General features: G+C 52.1%; 1 protein-coding gene across 1 annotated transcript; it reads right to left on the bottom strand.

The window, feature by feature from the left end:
• Nucleotides 1-1,160: 1,160 nt before the first annotated feature.
• Nucleotides 1,161-13,860, bottom strand: STX6 (syntaxin 6). Its single transcript, XM_054165274.1, has 8 exons — nucleotides 13,776-13,860; nucleotides 11,247-11,416; nucleotides 10,578-10,672; nucleotides 8,744-8,806; nucleotides 6,404-6,526; nucleotides 4,882-4,988; nucleotides 3,186-3,280; nucleotides 1,161-1,690 (listed from the first exon to the last, which is right to left on the bottom strand). The coding sequence occupies exons 1-8, from the start codon at nucleotides 13,808-13,810 to the stop codon at nucleotides 1,614-1,616; spliced, it is 765 nt and encodes a 254-aa protein (XP_054021249.1). The 5' UTR covers nucleotides 13,811-13,860; the 3' UTR covers nucleotides 1,161-1,613.
• Nucleotides 13,861-14,193: the final 333 nt, after the last annotated feature.

Here is a 14,193-nt window from a genome sequence, read left to right as displayed (position 1 = left end):
CAAACGCAAAGGAGAAGAGTGTTCAGCCTAGATGAAGCAGCCTGGAGATAAAGCTGGCTGGTGGTGAGCTTTTCTGCTCAGGGAGGATGGGTTTTTTGGGGGTGAGTTGTGATTTCAGCAGAAGTCATAGCATCAGCACCAATTAACCAGCCCCATCTGACACACAGATGGGAGGCATGAGCCAGCCTGTCCTGGATCTTTTGGTGTCTGCAACTTCAATAGGGAGCAGGCTCGAGGAAGAAATTGTCTCTGCTTTCCTGAAGAGCTACCCCGTAACCTGCATCTGCTTGTAGCACGAAACCCTCCCTGCGCATTGCCCCCCAGGGACACAGCCAGGGTGGGCCTTCTTCACTACCTTTTGATAGGAACCACCCCAGCTAACTCCTAATTCATCATCTGAGGGAGACAGCCAGGCCACCCAAAACTGCCAAGAGAACTCTGGTGACAGACAGCTCTAAGGTAACAAAAGGCTCGGGCAGCAAGACGGGAAACATGACCTAGCTTTTCAGTCTCCTGCGTTCCGGTGGCTTACGATGGAGGTGTCAAAATACACAGTGGCTGGGGAAAATGAAGACATCCTATTTACAGAGTTGATATGCACTTAAAATACATAATTGAGCCCCATTCCTCTGACACTGCACAGAGGGAATGTGGCTTCAACGGTCACCAAAGAACAAAATCTTGTAAGGTTTTTTTGGGGGTTTCTTTTTTGTTTGGTTGGTTTTTTATGTTTTTCCTTAAAAAAAAATAAGTTATTTTAGACCTGACAAATCACTTGCCAAAGGGAAGCAGCAGCTGTTAAACAGAAGCAGTTGCTCAGTTATACAAGGGCAAAGAAAGCATCAGTCAATGAGCTTTGGAGGCTTGTATAACGAAGGAGGCAATTTAAAAAGCTTCAAGAAACTCGCTCTCTGGCTAGCAGTTGTTTGCCAGCTTTCAGCAGGCATCAACCTGACTTTCAAGCTCTGGGGTTTCTAATCCTGCCCACTGATGGCAGGACAATACACCCCAGGTGTCAGCTCCTGCTAAGGGGTGCTGGATCTGACTGCCAATGCTGCAGCAAGTCATGGGAGCAAGGCAGCTTGGGGCGGGGGTGGTTTGGCCATGGCTCCCCTCCCTCGCCCTGGCTGCGAGGGGTCTCAGGTCACCATTCCTCCCCCCCCCTGACTCCCCAGGTAATGCTTTTGGCTGGCAATGTGGTTTGTAATGCTCAGGGAATTCATTAGTTCCTCCCTGCCATCCCTGCCGCCCCAGGGCTCACTGCTCCAGGGCTGCATCCAATCACAGGTGGTTCGGGACTGCTGCAACCGGCTCCTACCTGCAAGGGGTGGAAACGTGGAGGGTCAGGTTCCCCTCCAGCTGCCCAAGTCCAGACCTGGAGCCCAGGTTCAGCTCGCACCGCACCAGGGGAGGAGGCAGGTCCAGTCCTCTACCCCCTCTCCCTGGGAGGCACCAGCAGAGGCATGCTGTGGTCCTCTGAGGAGAACGGCGAGAGCTGGGTGCAGGTTTTCTTGCCGGGGATCTCTGTGGGCGGACGGAAACGGTGAGAGTTTCATTTCCCCTGCTACAGGGCCGAGGGGGCGGAGAGGGGGCATCTGAGGAGGTTCAGTCCATCACAGGATGAAAAATAGGATGAGCACCACCATCAGGATGACAAAGAGGATGATAATTGCACACCACTGCCTTCGATCTAGAAGGAAAAGGAAGGGTCAATCTTCCTGCTTTAACAGGGAAGGGAAAATCAGAAGAGCTTCTTTGCACTGTACTGCTAGAAGCCCGATGTAAGCTTAAAGAAGCCATAAAAAGCCAAAGCAGCAGCTCCTTTGGCAGCATGCCCCACTGCAGCCCAGAGGGTGACAGTGTTTCTCCTCTAGGATATGTCTGGGTTTGGGGACAGATGTGGAAATTTTAAGGCTTCTCCCCAGTCAAGTTCAAACAGATCTGATAAGCCACTTCAAAAGCAATCAGGAGGAACAAGCAGAGAGCTGCTGTGTGTTCCTGCTTGTTTGCAGAGTAACTTGTTTGCTAGAGGAACAAGAAGGGGGTCTGGTGAAAGCTGCCCAGAAGAGCTCTGCCAAGAAGGGCTTGTGGCAGCTCCCCTTAGGAAAGTGCTGGGAGCAACTTTCCCTTGGATATCCTTCCAGCTTACTGGCCCCATGCAAGGGCTGCAGAAGCTTGATGCTGCACCCCCTCTGAGAACTGCTATCTGTCCACGGCCATGTCTGTAGTGGCAGAGACACAATGGTGCAGCAGCACCCCTGACTCCCAGGCACAGCAGCTACCCCAGGAAGAACCCTCCTGGTGATGCACACATGACGCCAGGGACAGCAGAAATGCTCTTTCACAGCTCCCAGAGGAAAGGGCAAATACTCAAGGTTAGTACCATCGGCTCTCCACACACTCTTACTTCCACAAGCTCATAAATCCCCCAGCCAACTGAATCCTGTGGAGCAGGAACACTTCTCCTCCCTCCTCACTGCTGCCTCCACAAGCTACCCGAGCACCCAGGGGAGAGGGGTACCGGAGGAGGTGACTGCCGGGCACAGCGCCAGCACCCCGAGAGGCAAGCTGGCGGCGGGGGCCTTCCCGGCAGGCACGCCGGGCTTCCTGTTTGCTCTGCCCGCGGCGCCTCGCCAGCCCACCCGCTGCAGGCACAGCCTTATAAGGAGTTTTCTCCTGGGTTCGGCACAGAAATCAGCTCTTTCCTCTGCCAGCTGAGACAGCTCTAACTGACAATAGGCCTGCGGGATAGCAGGCACCGGCAGCCCAAGGGCAAAAGGGATTTGGAGAGGGGCTTGCTGCAGGCAAGTGTTTGGTGTGGAAGAAGCTGCCCGCTTTGTTCCGCAAGCAGCCCAGGGAGCTGTAGCAGAGGAGGCTGCAAAGCTTCTCCTCCTACCACCTAGAGGGGGATTTTCCCACCGTGGCAGCAGAAGCATAAATAGAAAGGCATCTGTAAATAAAACAAAGGCAAAGGACGGGCTGCAGAACAGTGTCTGGGCAGGAGCAGCTGCAGCGCTTGGAAGTCTTCCCCCCCTCTTTCAAGCCCCAAGAGCTGCTCCCTCCCCTCTGCTTGGGTCTGGGCTGGCTGTCAGTGGGTGGGAATGTGTAGTGTCCCAGCCCAAAGATCTGAGGCCTTGTCTCTGCCTTTCCAGGGATGGATCTGGATCCTGTTTCCCAGGACCTACCGCTTGTCATGTGAGACACTTTGGCGAGCTTCTTCATGACGTTGTCAAGCCGTGACTGAGTGCTGTCCAACTCGTGGGAGAAGTCGTCCAGCATCCTGGGGACACACAAGTACTCGTCAGCAAGTGGCACCTCCCTTCAGGATTTCTCAGCTCTCATACACAGTGGTCAGAACACTGATGGGGTCAGTGTATCACACCTTGGCAGAGACAACGAATAGAACCTGGTCTCCTGAAAGCCCCCAAGGAAGGAAAAATCCTTCTGAAGGAGGAGCTTGGCTTTAGTGGGAAGTCATTTAGAACTCCTGTCAGATTCATCCCCACTGTGTGCTTGTGGCTGGGCTCTGGCATCCCTGCGTGGTGGGGAAAAGACATTATCCTTCTTTTCGGAGGGAACCATCATCTATAACTTGTAATTAGCAGAGACTGGTTAGAGAGATTTAGGTGACAGCTTGGACTTTAAACCTCTTTTCTTGTTCAGGGCTTGCAGTTGAAACTAAAATCTTGTTTCACTCATGTATCAAGCAGCAGGAGTGAGATTTGCAATTGATTTCAAGGTGCTTTTTAAGCTCTGCATAGAAATTACCCTTCTCCAGCAACTGGAAAGAATGTGAAAGGCTTCCTTAAGCTGTGTTTTGTCACTGCCAAGACCCCATCTGAAGAGAAATGAGCACATCCAGAATCAAAGTACCAGTCCAATTGTCTCCAGCCAGTGGGACTTTAAAGCTTAGTACGTTTAAAAGGACAGCTTCCCTTATTTGGAGTTCTAGGGTGCTTGTTACACCTTCATCCAGTGAGGAAAAAGAGAGTTGTAAAATATTTATGATTGCAGTAGTTATCTGCTACTGTCTAGCAAGCACAGATGGCACATGATGATCTGGAAATTGTCACACCACACTGATCTGCTTCTGTGAGAGCGGAAGACTCTCAAGCGACAAGAGTTCGGACAAGAGGTGGGTTTAATGCCCCTCCTCCCACCATAGAAGACATCACCAGGGACACAGCCCTCCAGACTCCCACCAGCCAAACAAGGAGGGTTTTCAGGCAGGAACCTTTCCAGCTTCTCTGGAAGTGGTAGCTGTTAGCCTGCAGAACTGGAAACTTGATGCATTTGTTTGCAAAGGACAAGAACGGGGAAAGAAATCTAATTTATATGTAAATGGTGGATGCAAATTACCTCGTGAGCTACCCTTTAACCCCTTGCGTGGGTGAGGGTTATTTTTAGCTTTAACTATGAATAGCAGCTCTATGCTGCCTGTCTCAGAGCAGTGAGGCAGAGCTGAGCACTGCTGGGTCAAACAGTTAATCCAGGGGCAGCACAGAACCCTGTGGAGGAGGAAAGCACCCAGTATCCCCATTACACAGCACCTCCCTCCCTCATCTGTTGAGCACTGCAGGCTGCCTGAAGCCAAGAAGCTTACTGCATGCCCTAGTGTGTGGAAAGGAGGGAGAAAGGAAACTGGCAGCTAAGTCTGCCCTAGACACAGGCTTTCAAACCAACAGGACTGTGTCTGGCTCCTTGCAGGCCACAGTTAAGAAAAGCTTTCCACTGCCCAAAATCAAGGGCAGGCTAGGAGAGGCTGCCTGAGTAACCAGTAAATTCAAGGCCCTAACAGAGGCAGAGATATGTGTGTGAGGACCTCCAGCTGTGCTGCAGCCAGCCCCATACTGGGTTTTTGGCACAATGTCCCACACTTACACTGCTTGCTCCTCCAGCTCCCCGCCAATGCGCTGGGACATGTTCTTCAGCACCCCGATGCTGCCAGAGACCAGCTCCAACTGCTCATCTTGCTGCTCCACAATCAGCTGGGGCCAAAGAGAAGGGAAACAGGCAATTACAGGTCCAACTCCTGCAGCTGGGTCAGAGCCAGACAATCCAGTGGACAGACACTGGCTGCTCAGCCCACATCAGCTGTGGGACCTGGACACAGACCTCAACCGCCAGGAATGAGGACCACGTTCCTAAGAAGCGCTGGGGAAGCGACAGCCGCCGCAAAGCCTCCCTGGCAAGGCATCCCTGCAGCACAGCAGGCTACAGGCTCCCAACATCCCTTCAGCTCCAGCCTCAGCACAGACGTGCCCTGCTAAAGCAACTCTTGAAAGCCACAGGGGCTGATCATCCAAACCTCTGCAAGCCCCGCTGCCTGCAGCAGGCACCTGGGAGCCACGCTGAAGCTGTGCCTGGGAAATGCAATCCAGGACGTGCTGCAGCTAACAAGGAGTTAATGTGAGTAAAAGGCTTTTGCAGCTTCTACAGCTAAAAATAGCAAGCCTGGCTCCCAATGTGCCAAAGGAATAAGTCTGCTGATGTTTTAAGTCATTTTCAGGGCACAGTCACGCTAAGGATTAGGTTTACCCTAGTTACCTATTTCTGAATCTATTTATCCCCCTAGAGTTACTAGGTAAAACTTGGCTGAAAGCTGGGCGGCATCACGGCTCAGGAGCTTTAGAGGAGCTGGCCACCTCTGAGAAGCTGTCTGGTTAGAGACCTGTGTTTGTGTGGGCTGCTGCAGGTGGGTCTGCACACTGCCTGGGTGCTTCTCCAGGCAAACTGCCCCCATAGCAGGGAAGTACCTCACCAGAGGTTCTCACAGAGCCCCTGTGCTGGCTTTCTCACGAACCCCGTGTTGACAAAGGCAGGAAAAGGAAGCAGGCACGTGCTCCTGCTCCCAGCCTCTTCTGATGAAGATGCACACAAACAGCAGCTCGGTTTTTAACCAGGGGAAGTTGCACAAGAGAAACAGGCTTTCTTCTGGTTGCAACATTTCTACTCTTCCAAGGATTTCAGCAGTCCTTGTGATATTAAAGCTCAGTGCACTACGGATTCCAGACAGTGCTGTCTGCCCTCTCTGCAGAGCAGAAGACCCAAGCCTCTAGGGTTAAAAACTCTGCACCAAGATGCACCCAAAGCTGTGCATGCACAGCTACATGCTGCAAGCAAAGAGGAGGGCTCTCAGAGGCTTAAAAACTCTGCACCAAGATGCACCCAAAGCTGTGCATGCACAGCTACAGAGGAGGGCTCTCAGAGGCTTAAAAACTCTGCATCAAGATGCATCCAAAGCTGTGCAAGCACAGGTAAAGAGCAAGGAGAGCTCTCCGGCTCCTGGATCCCGACCAGGCACGGACTGTAATTTCTTTGGCTCTTGCAGCCCATACCTCATGCCCTCAGTGCCCATTTGGCAAGCAAAGCTGCCCAGCCTGCGTGGTGCCAGCTGCCTTACCTGTTGCTGAGCTTGCTGCTCCTCGATGAAGTGAGAATTTGCTAATTGCAGCTCCCGGTCCAGGCGGCTGTACTTGTCAGGTCCAGAGCTCCAACTCTGACTCCCGCTTTCTCCCAGGAGCACCTGAACAGATGCAGAGTGCCCTTAATAACACCTTTGTGTCTGCTCAGAGCCCAGCTAGAGGGTGTAGTGGGAAGGCAGATGAGGCAATACACCTGTACATACATGAACAGCATCCTTTTCCTCCTGCTCTGTTGCTACTCAGCCAAAGTGCTGTCATGAATTAAACACCACAATGCCAAAACACCAGCCTGGGAAGTCCCTGCAGCCTCATACTGCAGCTTTGCCTCTCCAGCAGCAGAAGAGCTGGAGTACGACCAGCAGACAGTGTGGGCAGGAGCTCTGCACAGCACAAAGGACTAGCAAAGGTCTGTTCAAAAGACAGCACTGTGTGATAGGCCATGTAAGCTGGGAAGTATCAGGATATATTTTGTTAACAGATGTATAGCTTAAGCTGAACACCCTGCTGCTCAGGAGGGGCTTGGGAGGGTCTGGATCAAGTACTTAACCAGTTGAGCTTACTAACACCAGAGTACAGAACCACAGCAGTGCTGCATACTCTGTTCTTTGATCCTGGCTACCTGTTCCTTCCTCAGACCCTTCAGCTGCCAGCACACAAGACTACACTTGCTACCTGCTCTACAACCCAAAGAGAGACGCTTGAGAAAAGCCAGCAGAGATGTGGCTTTCCAGCTGAGCAAGTCTGCTCCCTGGAAGGGGTGTAACATGAGTGATAGATGGTGGAAGGAACATGGTCTGCAGGTGAGGAGCTGCACCCTGTGGCATTACCAACGGGTTAGGGAGCTCTGCCCAGCAGCGTGGAGGCAAGGCCAACTCATAACAAGACTATCTCACAGCTTCTGATCATGGGCAGAAGGGGACAACCAAGCGTGAAGAACAGCGAGACAATGATAAGGCTGCTCCAGCAGGCTCAAAACAAGATGGTCTTTATGGTTCATCTGCTTTACAAGGTTCAAGGAGGGGTGAGGAAAGCTGGCAGACTGACCGTGCAGGAAGCCAGCAGGACATCTGGCTTTGTCCGCCCCCGAGACACTGAGCAAGCTCCTGGCTGTCTCCAGCTTGCAGCAAGCGCAGCTCCTGCTCATTTAACGCGGTGCCTTAGTTTTGCTGCAGCTGCAACAGAAAGGCCTCTGTTTGACAGCTTCAGCCTGTGAGGGCCAGGTCACCACCAGCCAGCCCCTTGGATAGAGAGACAGGCTGGAAAAACCACTGCAGCCCAGCACCAGCTTTGTGGACGGGAGGGAAGACGAGGGGCTGGGGAAGGGGGAGGAAGACAGCAAGGGGAAGTCGGTTTTCCTGACCAGCTGTCGCTGCACAAGCTGGGCCATATGGTCTCCTTCAGCAAGCAGGAACTTCACACAAAGAAAAGGCAGCAGAACTCAGGGACAGCTACAGACTTGTTTGACCATGGGTGTAAGGGACTTTGTTTCTTCAAGTGTTTGCCAAGCAGATCAATTAACCTCAGCAAGCTCAGTTAGTGGCTCTGTTCTTCTCAGTAGCTTGGGCAGTTTGTCATTTGTGCCACAAATGGTGGCACAAGTATCCAAGTAAGTTCAGTGTTTGGAGTGCACACCAACTTTCAATGAGGCAGCTGAGATCTCATTACAGCCTCCCTCTCAGCCACATCTATTTCTACTCCTTAGATTACAGGTACAGACAACTTGAGACTCCTTGAGCTTCGTTCATCTTCTTACATGGCTAACTATTACGAGAGGCAGCTGTGTGAAAGGATATTGCAGCATCTCGGCTCCTAAATAGAGCAGAGTGCAGGATTACCTTCACTGACATGGATTCTGAGTCTGAGGAGGAGGGAGGTTCCCCTTCCCGCAGGATGATGCAACACTGACAGTTGTACACAACCAGATCTGAAGACAGAGACAGATGGCAAGTGCTGACTTTACTGCTTTTGAGAGACAGGCTGGGACGAGAGTGGCAGCAACACGCCTCTGAGAACCAGATCACTCAGGTCAGCACAACAGAGTTCAGACACAGCTTTGCTGTAGCAGACAAACCCCTTCCCAGAACCAAGCTTTTGAAGGGGATGAACTACAGACAGGATACATATTGTTAATGGCTGCTTTTACACAGTGTTGATCAATACTATACTCTCTACCTAACAATGTGGGGCCTTGGAAGAAGTGAAAATAGAGGTTTCACCTAACACATGCCTTAAGACACCAGCTGCTAGAGCTGATAAATCCTCCTGTAAGTACCCAAGAGCCACTGCATTCCCTTAAGTTACCCGTTTCTGGTGCTCACCTGCCTGTTTTTCCTTTCAGCCAGTGCTTGCATGGAGGAGTTTGACATCTGATCCTTCATTTCCTGTTTGTTCAAAGGAAGAAGAAGTATGTCAGCATGGGATCTGAGGTGACAGGTGGCTTCAGGGTGCAACAGGGCTGTCTATACTCAAAACAAAGCCTCTTTAGGGGGAGGTTTGCTTTGAAAATGCAGGGTTTTGAAGAGTCTGGAAGGATAATGTTGATCACAGTTGATTGTTTTACTAACACCAGAATCAACGGCAATGAGCTAGTTTGAAAACAGTCCTTTGCTACTGGTTTTGCTCCACTACAGGCAGAACACTTTGATTTGTGTAACATTAAAATAATGTTCCCACTGGTAGACTGCAGGAAAAAGCCATGTTCTTCAAGGCTTTGGAAGTCTCTAAGCCCCTGCACTTTATTCCCAGCTGCATCTGTTTTTATACTGCACAGGACGAGACTGATTTCCTGGCCACCCTCTCAGACTGTATCTACATTTTTCTCTTTTTATCAGTTAAGTTTTGCTGTTGAGTTCTCACAGATGGTCACTAGCCATAGAAGGTCCCCATCACAGTGTAAAGCACTCTAGTTTTAATAGGGTAGATTAGTAAGCAGTCACTATGGTCTAACAGAGGTGGCTCCACCAGCACAGTTCTGATGTCACCAAAACATTCAGGCATCTTTTCCAGCTGGAAAGGTATCACCTAAGAGCATCAGATCCCACTCAATTACTTCTTACTGGCTAATGCTCATACTACTGTGTACCAGGAATTCCCCCTTGGAAACTGGAAATCAGATCCATAATGCCACTAACAAATTTCACTAAGCAGTAGGAGATGCTGCTCCAAAACTCATTAGCCAGCAGTTTTCGACCTGGAAAAGAGGACCATGGAGCAGGCTTGCCTGATCCTGCCTTTTTGGGAGTGGACTATGCTAAGGGCAAGGCTGCTGCCTTTGTACTGATGCCTTTGCACCAGCAGACAGATGCCTGGTAACCAGGGCCAGCGTGGTTTGGGGCTCAGTTCCCAGGCAGCAGCCCTTAGGAACTGCATGCAGACCACAGCACTGTAGGTTGGGAACAAGCTTGCTGCTAGCCACAGAAATGCATTTTGTGAAGTAGGAATATCAGAGTCATGAGGGGCAGCAGAAACTAAGCTACCCTCAGTGTGGCTATTAATAGGGAGAAAACTTCCCAACTAGCAGCTTGTTACCAGGCAGTTAAGATTTGAGGAAGGTGATGCTTCTTTATTTATTACCACCAAGTTGTTGAAATCTTCCTTTTGCTACTGAAATGTGAGCTTAAACCGAAAAAAAAGGCAAAAAAAAACCCTCTTTCCCCAGTTAAAAATAAATCTAGTGGTTGTTTGGACTATTTTGTAGCAGTAGGAAGTTGAAGTCACCACATCAATAATGTTAGGCTTTAACCATCTGTCAGTGTTCAAAGTGGACTCCCTTGTTTTTGAGAAGTGGTGCTAAAAATTCCAGGACAGCTGCGACTTCCCTCACCTCTGAAGGGAGGATCCAGCCTCCCCTGCACCACAGCAGTCCTTTCTCTTCCTTCCCAGTGTCTACAGATTCCCAGACTGGCTGTTGCAAGAGAGGTATGAAGACTTCAAGGAACAGCAACAGCAAAGGAGGGTGTGCCACGGGCTACCTGCACTCGTGCAGCCCCAAACCCATCTGGGCAGCACCAAGAGGAAACACCAGAGGAAGAGGAAGAAGCCTCAGAGACCAGGTAGCAGGTTTATCCTCTGCCCTCCACTTCAGCATGAAAATGGCTACAAGCTTTCCCATTTCATCATTCCCATTGCCTTCCCCACACTCTCACTCCTTACCCTGACCACCTGCCGTGTGCTTGTGATGAAGGCTTTCCTGATCCCCAGCTCCGTCGCATCGAGGTTGAACTTCCGCGGGTTTGCCTCAACGATGCGTAGGCAGCGAGTCAAGGAGTCCCCATCAGCGGTGGTGGATGGCCACACAGACACACAACCCCCCAGAGCACCTCAGAAAGGGACTACCCTCTGGCCACTGCACTCTGCCACTTCCCCAAATCAGATTTTGGGAACGCAGAAGGAAAACACCAGGCGTGGCAGGGATGTACTGTGCAGCACAGGCACCACTGTGAGGTTTCTCTCGTGCATTTTTCTTTCTGACGCTGTGTGGCACTTTCAGGAGTGTTCAGATGAACACAAGGGAAAAGGAGTATTTCTGGAAGCCAGCCTGGAGTCTGACTGCCCACACAGAAACCCAAATTCATACAACACAATAGGCTTTCCAGAACAAAGCCCCTCAGAATATACCTTGCCAAGAGGAAAACAAAAAGGCAAAAGGAAAATCCTTCAGCTGAACACACTGGCCTTCATTTCTCATTTGCAGTTTGAGAAAAGCTGAAGTAAAGGCAAAATTCAGTCCCAAATTGTCCTGATTTCTGCAAAAAGTAACTAGTACCCAGCTATTTAGGGGATCCACAGGCCCCTGCCCCCAAAGGACCACAGAAAGGATATTAATTGTTTCATCCAAGTCCTCCAGGTCCCACTCGATGCTCCGCAGGTTGTTCCTGAGCTCATTAGTGGTCCAGTCAATTTCCTCTCTTGTGGCAATGGAGGGATCTTGCAAGAGCTCTGTCCACCTCTGGAAGAGCCCCTGGGCAGTGTTGACAGCTTTCTGCACCTCCCTGCAGCCAGGATGGTTAAAAAGAAGCAAAGGGGATTATATATCATCAGTTGCTCTGCAGCAGTTGCAGCAGGACAGCCCTGTGCCCAGCTGAGCAGGGAAGCACAGCTTTCTCCCAGACATCTTTCCTTCCAACAAGTTTGTTTTGTTAAGTAAGGATAGATTCTACCTGCTGGACAAACCCATCTCTTGCTGCAGCACAAAGTGCTGAGCAGCAAGAACTCACAGTCCATCTGTTAATGAAGGGACTTGTTTCTTTAGAGGAGGTTTCTGTCAGGTGTCCAAGCCAGGGCAGAGTCTCTGAACAGGACAGCTCTTTGGCAATTAGTGTTTTGCATTCCTCTCAACAGCTTTCCTCTGAAGGCTCTTGACTACCTCTGCAAGATACCCTAAGGGCACACAGAATTACAGGAACTGTCCCCACAATACAGCCAGGCAGACTGTTGAGTGCAGCACTGTTTACTTTAATTCAGCATTTAAAAATCACACAGCTCTAGTAGGCTGGCTTAAGGAACAGAAAGTTTTTTTCTGCTGCTCTAAGCGTTTTGGAGATGAATGCATTCACAGCAGGGGAAGGCAGGCTTTGCTGACAGCACTGAACTGCTCGGATGGTTTGGGGCAAGCAAGTCTCTAAATGTGGGTCACGGTCCAGCGGTGTGGGTATCTGCACTTACAAACTGTGTGGTCCTGAACCACTCCCTCAGGTTCATGGAAAGCCAGGACAGGAGGCTACAGCCAAGACCAGACCTTGCTGGTGTTAAAGGTGGCCACCACGAGCCCAAGAGCTTGCATACAGCATCCACATAGGATGCAACTGTTTATCCCCAGTGAAGGAAAGCAGGTTACCAGCAGGCGAAGACCAGGAGGGATGCACTCTGCTGAGACTGCAGTTTCCTCTATGTTACAGCATGGCATGAGGTACTCTGCTCTGTTGTTGAAACTAGTCTCTTGGCACCCTGATGTGTGTCCCTCCTCCTCTTGAGTCTGCCACATCTAGTGCCTTAAAGTCAGCAGCCTGCACTGAGGAGCTGGATCTTTGTTCCTTTCACTATTTGCTAGTAAAAGTTTGGTTTGGTTTTTGGTGTGGGTTGGTTTGGGGAGTTTGTGTTTGTATGTTTGTTTTGGGGGGGTTTGTGTTTGGGTTTTGGTGGATTGTTTGGTGTTTTGTTTTTTTTCCTATCTAGCCATAGTTAGGGAAGTATCCACAGGCAGGAATTTAAAGCAGAGCTGGGTCTCCTCTGCTGGGAGGAGTTATGATGTCCAGTAAAGCAAACTGAATACAAAGTGGATGGCCTCCAGCAACCCCTTCCACCCCAAACCTGCTGGGTAATAATTAACACTGGGAGAGGCAGCACATCCCCTCTCCCCTCCCAGCCCTTCCCTGCACTGCACAGGAACCTCTCCGGAAAGTTTGACAGGACGTTTGCTCCACACCCATGGCAACTCGGACTTTTTCTGCTTAGCACCAGTACAGCCTGGCAGAGCGATTCGCTTTCCCTGACTGCACCAGCATCCCTTCCAACACCTCCTGTGCTCACACTGCTCTCCCTGCCTCTCCCCTCTGAGCACCTTTGCTGCTCCTAAGTTGTCTCACTGCGATGAGGGGCAGGTGACTGGCCCACAGCAGAACCTGAGGCTGGCCCCAGGGTGGTTTCTAGCGACCAAGGTGATTTCACTGTATTAATTTCAATTTTCCTTTCCTTCTGCTTTCACCACCTTTGGTAGGCATTTGCCTTTGTACAGGCTCTTCTTGCTTCCCTCATAATGACCGTCCATGTTGCAGCTTCTCCACCTGCCTGGTCCCTGCTCCTCTCCGTCTTTCAACCTGGACACCATAACCCTGGCCTCTTGGGGATGCCACCCATCCCTGCTCAGCCTGCTGCAAGGAGACATTTCCCCAGCCACTGACGGCGGGGACAGCCTGCCCCAAGCTATCCCATCGTGCTGGAGCCACACTTGCAGCCACTTCACCTCCCGATTCCCTCGACCAGGGGCTGTAACCTTCAAGCTGGGCTTACCCTGGCCCGCAGAGTGCGGGACGCTCCGTGCTGGGAGGCCCGAGCGCGGCTCGGCACCTGCCCGGCACAGCGTTTCACCCCGGGGCCTTCCGCGACCGGCCTTCGATGCCGACCGCTCCAGCAGGGCCGGAGCCCGTCGCAGACCCCCTCAGCCTCAGAAAAGGGGGGGACAAAGCCGCCATTTTCCGCCTCCCCACTCACCTCCGGAGACCTCCCCCGGCCGCCGCTTACCCCCTCCCCCCACTTCCCGGGCCTCCCCCGCTGCGGAGCGGCCGTGTCCAGCCCCGCTGAGGCGTGGACATGCCGCCAGCCCCATCCCGGGCCCCGCGGGGCAGCGCTCACCCCTTCACCACGAAGAAGGGGTCCTCCATCGACATGGCGCTGCCGCTGCCCCGCCGCCGCCGCGCGCCCCGGCCGACACGCCCCCAACCCCGCCGCCGCGCCCCGCCCCGCGCCGCCCCGGCGCCCCGCCCCCGCGCCTGCGCGCCGCACCCATGCGGGGGGGAGGGAGCAGGGTACGGTGACGTCATGTCCGTCCGCCCCCGCCGCGCTCTGGCAGGCTGCGGGGTGCGGCGGTGGTGTGAGGGTGCGCGCTGACCGCTGCGGGGCAGGGGGTGGGTCCTGCTCGTCCTCAGTGAAGGCTTATAAAAGCCTCGGGTAAACCGCCAGCACCTTGGGTACTGGCGCTTGGAGACACAGTCACAGAATCCCAGTGTAGTGAGTTTGGAAGGGACCGCAGGAGATCATGCAGTCCAAACGC

The sequence above is a fragment of the Dryobates pubescens genome, chromosome 11 (assembly GCF_014839835.1).
Source record: "Dryobates pubescens isolate bDryPub1 chromosome 11, bDryPub1.pri, whole genome shotgun sequence".
NCBI lineage: Eukaryota > Metazoa > Chordata > Aves > Piciformes > Picidae > Dryobates > Dryobates pubescens.
This window is presented reverse-complemented; position numbering and strand designations above follow the sequence as displayed.